An 11392-nucleotide genomic window follows, 5' to 3' on the forward strand; every position below is an offset into this window, starting at 1 on the left:
TTTACATTCCCTGCCTCTATCTATGTGACTTTTATTGGCTCTAATGTCCTATGTAACATGTATAGACTTTCATCAAACTGCATAAAAAATATAGTAATGAAAATGGAACTAGAGGGGTGTCTGGGTGGCTCAGTCGTTAAGCCTCTGGCTTCTGCTCAGGTCCTGATTGCAGAGTGCTGGGATTGAGTCCTGAATCGCGGGCTTCCTGCTTGGACAAGCCTGATTCTCCCTCTCCCACTCCTCCTGCTTGTGTTACCTCTCACTGTCTCTGTTAAATAAATAAATGAAAGAAAATAGAAAAAGAAAATAGAACTAGAGGCAAATCACTTAGACTATTTCGTCATTTATAAAATGAAGGGACTCAGAAAATCTTGATTGTTTTTCTGTTTTTCAACATTGCATTTTTTGGGTCCCTGCTTATTTCCAAGCCCACCGACTTCACTGATAAGTAAATATTTCCCCTGTGTATTATCATGAAATGTTCTGTTCAGTTCTTCACAGAGAGTTACATTCTAATCTCAAGCTGTTTTTCCCATCTTTGTTTTTTTAAATTTGTATTTGTGATAAAATATATATAAGAAAATTTACCATTTTAAGTTTATAGTTTAGTGGTATTAAGTATATTCACATTCTTGTACAACCACAACTACTACCCATTTCTAGAACTTCTTTATCTTTACATACTCAATCTCTGGGCCCGTTAAATGATAATTCCCCATTTCCTTCTCCCCCTGTTTTTGAAAGTCTGTTTAAAATTTGTTTTATCTTCTGAAATATTTTTCCAATAGAAATGTGGGTCCATTACTTAAGGGGGGATGGAATTTAAAAAAGTTTTCTTGAAAGCAGAAGTGTACATATAAATGCAGTTGGGGGAGGAGGAGGTAGGAAATCCTGAGTTTAGCATTTTCCAATTTCCTTGGTGTAAATATTTCCACCTTGGCCATTTGCAAGCTTCTAGCATGATTGAAAGTGAAGTTGGGAAGACATGCACAGTAGCACATGATATAGTATTTTCATTATGTACATGTGGTGGATCTCAAGAGCATATATAATAGTAAAATCATTAGGAAGTTATAATTTTTGAGTATTTGTTTTTAACAATTTGTTTACTGGTAAATTTATGTAATTTTTAGTTGTGCCTGTGTTTAACAATTGGTTTATAAACATATTTTAAAATTTAGCTGATTCTATCATCATTGATTGGAAGCACACTCTTTGGTGTATCTTGCTAAAATAGAAGTTACTTAAAAGCAGGAACGATTTATTATTGATACTGTTTGATGATTATTTTTTTTAAAGATTTTATTTATTTATTTGACAGGGAGATCACAAGTAGATGGAGAGGCAGGCAGAGAGAGAGAGAGAGAGGGAAGCAGGCTCCCCGCTGAGCAGAGAGCCCAATGCGGGACTTGATCCCAGAACCCCGAGATCATGACCCAAGCCGAAGGCAGTGGCTGAACCCACTGAGTCACCCAGGCGCCCCCCTGTATGATGATTTTAATACATTGTGGACCACCAGGTATTATAGGAAGCCATAGCTAAAACAGCTATCTTGAAAAGAAGATATTGTTAAATGGTCTTTGGGATTATGGTAGTTAAACTTTTTTTTTTTTTTTAAAGATTTATTTATTTGACAGAGAGAAATCACAAGTAGACAGAGAGGAAGCCAGAGAGAGAGAGAGAGAGAGGGAAGCAGGCTCCCTGCTGAGCAGAGAGCCCGATGCGGGACTCGATCCCAGGACCCTGAGATCATGACCCGAGCCGAAGGCAGCGGCTTAATCCACCGAGCCACCCAGGCGCCCCATGGTAGTTAAACTTTAAGAAGAGTTAAAATTGGGCGCCTGGGTGGCTCAGTGGGTTAAGCCGCTGCCTTTGGCTCAGGTCATGATCTCAGGGTCCTGGGATCGAGTCCCGCATCGGGCTCTCTGCTCAGCAGGGAGCCTGCTTCCTCCTCTCTCTCTCTACCTGCCTCTCTGCCTGCTTGTAATCTCTCTCTGTCAAACAAATAAATAAAATCTTAAAAAAAAAAAAAAAGAAGAGTTAAAATATCAAGTTAAAAAACACACATGGGGGCTGCCTGGGTGTCTCATTTGGTTGGGTGTCTGCCTTCTGTTCCCCCTCCTTGGGCTCCCTGCTCATCAGGGAATCTGTGTCTTCCTCTTTGTCCCTGCTTGCTCGCTCTCTCTCTCAAATAAATAAATAAATAAATAAATAATATCTTTCAAAACACACAGGTTTAAGAATTTCTGTTTCATAAACAAGTTAAGAGCTAGCTCCTAGAACAGAGATTTTTTTTTAATTTCAGCATAGTTAACATACAGGTCTATATTACTTTCAGGTGTAAAACAGTGACTCAGCAGTTCCGTGTATTACTCAATGATTATCAGGATGAAAGTGTATGCTTGATACCCTTCACCTGTTTCACCCATACTCTCCCCCTCCCCCACCGTAACAGTGTATTTGCTCACTAATTGAGTATGTTTTTTGGTTTCTCTCTCTCTCTTTTTTCCCTTTGTTCGTTTGTTTTGTTTCTTAAATTCCACATATGAGTGAAGTTATATGGTATTTTTCTTTCTCTGATTGACTTATTTCACCAAGTATTATACTCTTTAGCTCTGTCCATGTTGTTGGAAATGCCAAGATTTCATTCTTTTTTCATGACCAACCAAATAATGTTCCATTCTATCTATCTATCTATTACGTACTCTTTTTTTTCAAGATTTTATTTATTTATTTGAGAAAGAAAGCAAGCACAAGCAGGGAAGAGGGGCAGAGGGAGAGGGAAAAGCAGATTCCATGCTGAGCAGGGAGCCTGCTTTGGGTCTCAATCCCAGAACCCTGAGATCATGACCTGAGCTTAATGCAGATGCTTAACTGACTGAGCCACCCAGGTATCCCATATATCACATATTCTTTATCAGTTCATTTATCAGTGGATGCTTGGACTGTTTCCATAGTTTGGCTATTATAAATAATGCTGCAGTAAACATAGGGATGTGTGTATTCTCTTGAATTAGTGTTTTTGTATTCTTTGGATAAACAGTCAGTGGTGAAATTACTGGATTGTAAGGTAGTTCTGTTTTTAACTTTTTGAGGAACCTCCATACCGTCTTCCACAGCAGCTACACCAGTTTGCATTCCCACCAACACAAGGGTTCCTTTTTCTCTGTATCTTCACCAACACTTGTTTCTTGAATTTTTTGTTTTAGCCATTCTGACAAGTATGGAGTGATGTCTCATTGTGGTTTTGATTTGCATTTCCCTGATGATGAGTAATGTTGAGCATATTTTCATGTATCTGTTTGCTATCTGTATGTCTTCCTTGGATAAATGTCTGTTCATGTCATCTGCCCATTTTTTTTTTTTTAAGATTTTATTTGAGAGAGAGAGAGACCAAGCATGAGTCGAGGTCAGGGGGAGTGGAGGGAGAAGGAGAAGCAGATTTCCTTGCTGATCAGGGAACCTGACTTGGGGCTTTATCCCAGGGCCCTGGGACAATGACTGGAGACAAAGGCTGACCCTTAACTCACTGAGCTACCCAGACAGATGCCCTTCTTTTGCCCATTTTTTTGGGGAAAAAAAAAATTTTTTTTTTTTTTTAAGATTTATTTATTTTAGGATGGGAGGGGCAGAGGGAGAGGGAGAGAGAGAGCTAACCAGACTCCTGGCTGAGTGTGGAGCCCGAGGTGGATGGCACTTGATCCCATGAGCCTGGGATCATGACCTGAGCTGAAGGCAGAGGCTTTAACCCACTGAGCCACCCAGGCGCCCCTTTTTAAAATTTTTTAATAAAAAATTTTTTTTTAAAAGTATTTTATTTATTTTTAAGCAGGCAGAGAGCCAGGCAGAGAGAGAGAGAGGAAGGGAAGCAGGCTTCCTGCTGAGCAGAGAGCCCGATTCAGGGCTGGATCCCAGGACCCTGGGACCATGACCTGAGCCAAAGGCAGAGGCTTTAACCCACTGGGCCACCCAGGCACCCCTAAAAATTTTTTTTAAGTAGGCTCCATACCCAATTTGGGATTGAATTTAGGACCCTTGAGATCAAGAGTTGTGTGCCCTACTGACTGAGCCAGCCAGGTGCCCCAGGAATTTTCTTTTATATATATACATGTACGTATATGGTAATTATTAAAAAAAATTATTTTTTAAAGATTTTATTTATTTGAGAGAGAGAGCGATCATGAGCAGGGGCTAAAGGTAGAGGGAGAAGCAGGCTCCCCACTGAGCAGGGAGCTCAATGTGGGACTCCATCCCAGGACCCTGGGATCATGACCTGAGCTGAAGGCAGACGCTTAACCAACTGAGCCACCCAGGTGCCCCTTAATTTTTTTAAAGATTTTATTTATCTGAGAGAGGGAGAGAATGAGTGAGTGAGAGAGACAGAGTACACATGAGCCGGGGCAAAGGGGAACGGAGAAGCAGACTCCCCTGCCAAACAGGGAGCCCGAGATAGGGCTTGATCCCAGGACCCCAGGATCATGACCTGAGTGGAAATCAGACAGTTACACAACTGAGCCACTCCGGCACCCCTATATGTAGTTATTATTAGTCTGCTTAATGAAATCTAATTATTGGATAGTTTAATCATAGTATCTAATCTAACAATTATATAAGCAAATGAAAAGCCTTCATTTTTGAAAAACATTTTTTAAAAAAGATTTTATTTATTTATTTTATTTTGGGTAGGGGCAGAGGAAGAGGGAGAGAATTTATGCTGACTTTGGAGTCCCACTCAGGGCTGGATTCCATGACACTCAGTTCATGACCTGGGCTGAAACCAAGAGTTGAACACTCAACTGACTCAGCCACCCAGGTACCCTTTTCTGAAAGACATTTTAAGTACCATTTGTTTTGTTTTGAGGTGCTGTTTTAAATTAAGACCTAATATATTTTTCTGGTTTATGGCAACTCTACTGTTAGAGATGCAAATCAGTTTCAGATTCTTAGAAAAAAATTTAAAATAATAACTGTCTCTTTTTCTTCTTTTTCTGTTCCAAAAGTTTTTGGTTGTAAAGATAGAATTTTGGTAATCATAGAGTATTTTATTCTCTGTTTGGGGTTTACTGCACATCAAGGTCCCAGGCTGGGACCCAGGTTCAGTAAACTGGGATAATTTAGATTGCTACTCTTATACTGTATATAGCTTTCCTTGTATAATTCCTGTCTCTTTAAGGTCTGTAATATTGGTCTATGTGACAAATACTTGTAGTTCACTGTTTAATGGAGTTGCAGATAATGGTAAAATTGCAGGTATCCCTGAAAACAAATTTGTTTTGTGTTTTACCTTGCACATTTCGTACCAAAGGTAGAAAAACGCTGCCTCAGTGATGAGTTTGTCAACCCTGGGAATTTTGGAAACCATTGTTAGTTCTTGTATTAATATGTGACAGTATTTGCTTGGTGTCTTAATTTTGGTTCTAAAAATAAGAGAGATGCATAGAGAAACATTTTCAACATTTAAATGCATTTTCAAAATGTTAACTAGTTTTTAAATTTTTAATAGAGCACAGGTATTATAGATGATGGAGGTTTTATGTACTTTTCTATTTCCATATTTACCAAATTAGTGTATTTCTCATTATTGAAATACTAAAAAAAAAAAAAAGAGGAAAAAAGAAGAATAGTTAACAGTATCATGTTTATTAATATGTCTTTTGGTTCACAAAAATATTATTTGTGCTGATCTTCAGTTCCAGAAAGCTGACTCTGATCTGGATTACATTCAATACAGGCTGGAATATGAAATCAAGACTGATCATCCTGTTACAGCAGGCAAGGTAATCTCAAAAGAAATCTATTTTTAACGGATAATTTTATTAAAAGATTTTCTGATAGCATTTTTAATAGTAATATATTATAAGTTAAATTATTAAGTACTAAATATACAGAATCTTAAAATATTTTCATGTTTAGAAGGTTGGTCACAGTATACTCAAGAGATTATACCTGCAGTTAAGGAAATGTGTGGCTACTCTTTTTTTAAATGCTTAATCATCAAGAATTATTGAATTCAGAGGTATAAACCACTATGGAAGCCTCTGAAATCTGAGAGAGAATATAGATACCTGTAGAGTGGTTGTTAAAAAGAAGGGAGAAACTATGATAGTTATGATATTTTCTGAGGAAGACAATGATACACTATAAATTTGTTACATGAACTGTGATTTTTGCATAAAATTATATACTTAGTTATTCTAACTTTAGATTGATTGAAATATTAACTCCATTTATGTTCCATAAAATTATAACTAAATGTACACATGCCCATGGAGATAAAAGCAATTTTTTCAAAGATATTTTTATTTATTTGAGAGAGAGAACTGGGGGGAAGGGCAGAGAGAGAGAGAGGGAGAGGACAGAGAACCTTAAGCAGAATCTCTGCTTAGCATGGAGCCCAACAAGGGGCTTGATCCCATCACCCCAAGATCATGACTTGTGCCAAAATCAAGAGTTGGACGTTTAATTGACTGAGCCGCTCAGGCACCCCAACAATTTTGTTTAAAGCAAACAGTTTTTAAGCATTGTCATTAATAGTAATTGACTACTTAGAGCATTAATGTTAAATCTTTGACAGCAGATAAATATCATATAGTTTTAAGAAAATTTTTATGTACTTAAGAATTATTTTGGATTTGGTAGAAGTACAAATTAAAATAATGTGTCGTCCCCCCCCCCCACACCCCTGTAAAGACATTGTCTTTTTTTTTTAATTAACATATAATGTGTTATTAGCCCCAGGGGTACAGGTCTGTGAATCGTCAGGCTTATACACTTCACAGCACTCACCTTAGCACATACCCTCCCCAATGTCCATAACCCAACCACCCTCTTCGTACCCCATTCTTCCCTGGCAATTCTCAGTGTGTTTTGTGAGATTAAGAGTCTCTCGATCCCATCTTTTTTCATTTTTTCCTTCCCTACCTCCCAAACCCCCCATGTTGCTGGGGAGATCATATTAGGTAGATCATAAGATAATTGTCTTTCTCTGATTGACTTATTTCGCTCAGCATAATACCCTCTAGGTCCATCCACGTCTGGGTCCATCCACGTCGTTGCAAATGGCAAGATTTCATTTCTTTTGAATGACATTGTCTTTTAATTGAAGTATAGTTGATACACAATGTTACCGTAGTTTCAGGTATACAATATAGTGGTTGGACAACTCTATACATTATACTATTTTCACCGTAACTGTAGCTTTACCATATCTCACCATACAACACTATAACAATACCATGGCAATACCATTGACTATATTTGCTATGCTGTACATTTCATCCCATGATTTTTTCATTCTGTAACTAGAAGCCTGTACCATGTACTCCCAATGTCCGTTTTGCTTATCCCCTCATCCCCCTCTCCTGGGCAGCTACCAGTTTGTTCTCATTCTGTTTCTGCTTTGTTTGTTCATTTGGGGTTTTTTGTTTATTTGTTTGTTTTTTAGATTCTACATATAAGCAAAATCATATGGTATTTATTTTTCTATGTCTGACTTATTTCATTTAGCATAATACCCTCCAGGTCCAGCCATGTTGTTCCAAATGACAAGATCTCATTCTTTTTTATGGTTGACTAATATTACATTGTACATATATACCACATTTTCTTTATCTATTCATCTATCAGTGGGCACTTAGGTTGCTTCTACATCTTGACTATTCTAAGTAATGCTATAATAAACATAGGTGTGCATACATCTTTTCACTAAGAGTGTTTTTGTTTTCTTGTGTGTCTATTTATTTTCTTTGGGTAAATACCCAGTAGTAGTGGAATTACTGGATCATATGGTATTTCTATTTTCAATTTTTTGAGGAACCTCCATGCTGTTTTCCACAGTGGTTGCACCAATTTGCATTTCTACCAGCAGTGCATGAAGGTTCCTTTTTCTCTACTTCCACATAAACACTTGTTATTTCTTGTCTTTCTTCTTCTTTTTTTTTTTTTTAAAGATTTTATTTATTTGACAGAGAGAAATCACAAGTAGACAGAGGCAGGCAGAGAGAGAGAGGGAAGCAGGCTCCCTGCTGAACAGAGAGCCCAACGCGGGACTCGATCCCAGGACCCTGAGATCATGACCTGAGCTGAAGGCAGCGGCTTAACCCACTGAGCCACCCAGGCGCCCCTTGTCTTTCTTTTCTTTTTAAGGTTTTATTTATTTATTGAGAGAGAGTGAGCACAAGTGGGGAGAGGGAGAAGTAGACTCTCCTGCTAATCAGGGAACCTGGCCTGAGGCTTGATTCCAGGACTCTGGGATCATGACCTGAGTTGAAGCCAGATGCTTAACTGACTGAGCCAACCGGGTGCCCCTCTTGTCCTTTTGAGTCTAGCCAATTTGACAGATAAAAGGTGTTGTCTTGCTGCAGTTTTGATTTGCATGTCTCTGATGATTAGTGATACTGAGTATCTTTTCATGTGTCTGTTGGCTGTTTGTGTGTCAGTCTCACAACCCATGAGATCATGACCTGAGCTGAAATCATGAGTAGGATGCTTAACCCACTGAGCCACCCAGGTGCCCCTGGAATTGTTTTCTTATTTCTCTTCCTGCTATTTCATCATTAGTATATAGAAATGCAATAGATTTCTCTTTATTAATTTTGTGTCCTTTAACTTTGTTGAATTAACTTATTCCAGTAGTTTCTTGGAATGTATAGTATGTCATTTGCAAATAATGGCAGTTTTACTTCTTCCAGTTTGGATGCCTTTTATTTCTTTTTGTTGTCTGATTGCTGTGGTTAGGACTTCCAGTACTATGTTGACTAAAAGTGGCAAGATTGGATGAACATCCTTGTCTTGTTTCTGAGCTTAGAGGAAAAGCTCTCAGTTTTTAGCTCTTAGATGTTAGCTGTCGGTTTGTCATATATGGTCTTTATTATGTTGAGCTATGTTCTCTTTAAACTCTTGAAACTAAAAACTGTTGAGAGTTTTTATGAATGGATGGTGAATTTTGTAATATGCTCTTTCTGTAACATTGAGATAGGATTTTTTTCCTTTCCCTATTTAGTTAATTTGATACATGACATTGATTCATTTGCAATTACTGAACCATCCTTGCATCCTTAGAATAAATACTATTTGGTGAATAATCCTTTTAATATAGTTTTTTTTTTTTTTAAAGATTTTATTTATTTATTTGACAGACAGAGATCACAAGTAGGCAGAGAAGCAGGCAGAGAGAGAGGAGGAAGCAGGCTCCCTGCAGAGCAGAGAGCCCGATGCGGGACTCGATCCCAGGACCCTGGGATCATGACCTGAGCCGAAGGCAGTGACTCAACCCACTGAGCCACCCAGGTGCCCTTAATATAGTTTTGAATGTGGTTTTTGATACATTGTTGAGGATTTTTCCATCTATGTTCTTCAGGGATATTGCCCTGTAGTGAGTTTTTGTTTTTTTTTTTTTTTTGGTTTTGGTATCAAGGTAGATTTTGCCTTGTAGAATATATTTAGAAGTTTTCCTTCTTCTGTTTTTTTTTTTGGAATAGTTTGAGGAGAATAGGTATTAACTCTTTAAATACTTGGTAGCATTCACCTGTGAATCCATCTGGTCCTGGACTTTGGTGGGAGTTTTAAATTTATTTTTAAGATTTATTTATTTATTAGAGAAAGAAAATGAGAGCAGGAGAGGGAGAGAGTCTTTTTTTTTTTTAATTTTATTTATTTGAGAGAAAGAAAGAGAGAACGAGTGCAGGGGGAGGGACAGAGGGAGAGAAAGAATCTCAAGCAGATTCCTCACTGCTGAGGTTGACATGCAGCTGGATCCCATGACCCCAGTACCATGACATGAGCTGAAATTGAGTTGGATTCTCAACCGAATGAGCCACCCAGCTGCTCCACGGATGAGAGAGTCTTAAGCAGATTCCATGCTGAGCATGGAGCTTGACACAGGACTCCATGTAATGACCCTGAGATCATGACCTAAGCTGAAACCAAGAGTTGGACACCTAATCAACTACACTAACCCAGGCGCCCCAGTGAGAATTTTTTGATTATGATTCAATTTCATTGCTAGTAGTCAGTCTGTTCAACTTTTCTATTTCTTCTTGATTCAGATTTGGAAGAGTAGAAAATCCTAGAAATTTATCCATTTCTTCTGGGTTGTCCAATTTTTTAGTATATAATTTTTCATAGTAGTCTTAAAATAACATTTTACATAAAATTGGGAAATCATTGTGAATGTTCTGATTTTACTGTTAGATTCTAATCCTAGAGTTCTGTGGGAGTATAGTTTGAACTGTTTTAGCTCCTTAAGTGTGTTGACTTTTTCTTTGTCTTTTCCTCTTTTTCTCTTTGACTGAAGATCAACCAACCAGTTTGGTCCAGTGATATTGCCTAATGACTGTCCACAGGACTCATCTGAGTCAATATATTTCAGGTACTAAGTAGAAAACATTTCATATGGTGCTTCCACTTTTCCTCCACCTTCTATCCCTCATCTTTGTTCTACTTTCAGTTATTCTTCTCTTATACAAGTTTCCTTTAAAAAAAACTGCTTTATTGAGCTATAATTTACATACCATGAAATTCATCCTTTAAAAATGTATAGTTCTATGGTTTTTAGATTCACAGAGTTGTGCAGCCATGACCACCATCTACTTTCTGTCTGTACACTCTCTAGATTTGCTGTCTGAACATGCCATATAAATAGAATCACAATATGTGGCCCTTGAAAAAAAAAAGATTTTATTTATTTATTTGTTAGAGCAAGTGAGTGAGTGAGCACACAAGCAGAGAGAGCAGCAGGCAGAGGGAGAAGTAGACTCCTGGCCGAGAAAGGAGCCCGATGCAGGACTTGATCCCAGGGCTTTGGGATCGTGACCTGAGCTGAAGGCATGTTTAACCAATTGAGCCATCTAGGCATCCCTATTCCCTATATGTGGCCTTTTATGTCTTGCTTTTTTCACTAGAATGTTTTAAAGGTTCATCCATGCTCTAGCATGAATCAGTACTTCATTCCTTTTTTTTTTTTTTTTTTTTTTTTTGGTAAGTAGACTCCTGCCCAGGGTGGAGCCCACTGTGGGACCTGAATTCAAGACCCTAAGTCAGGACCTGAGCTGAAATCAAGAGTCAAGACACTTAACGGACTGAGCCACCCCACTTCATTCCTTTTTATAGCTGAATAATATTGTATGGCTATGCCATATTTTCTTATTCATCAGTTAATAGTTTGGTTGTTTCTCCTTTTGTCTATTTTGATAATGCTACTATAAACATTCATGTACAAGTTTTTGTGTAGACATTTCCTTTCGTTTCTTAGTTTTATACCCAAGAGTAGCTTGGGTAATATTAATATATTGGGTAATATTAAATATTGCTTAATATTTTGAGGAACTGCCTAATTGCTTTCCAAAGCAGTTGTAGTATTTTACATTCTTAGTTTGTTTTTCCATTGTAAAAT

The 11392-nt window shown here is 37.9% G+C and overlaps 1 protein-coding gene across 1 annotated transcript in view; it reads left to right on the forward strand.

Moving 5' to 3' along the window:
• SKA2 (spindle and kinetochore associated complex subunit 2) overlaps positions 1-11392 on the forward strand; it is a 36891-nt gene that overhangs the window by 14016 nt on the left and 11483 nt on the right. The window contains exon 2 of the mRNA XM_082705955.1: positions 5691-5777. Coding sequence (XP_082562081.1) covers positions 5691-5777 — 87 coding nt within the window. The remainder of the gene's footprint in view (positions 1-5690; positions 5778-11392) is intronic.

This window comes from Mustela nivalis (genome assembly GCF_964662115.1).
Source record: "Mustela nivalis genome assembly, chromosome: 17".
NCBI classification, from domain to species: Eukaryota; Metazoa; Chordata; class Mammalia; order Carnivora; family Mustelidae; genus Mustela; species Mustela nivalis.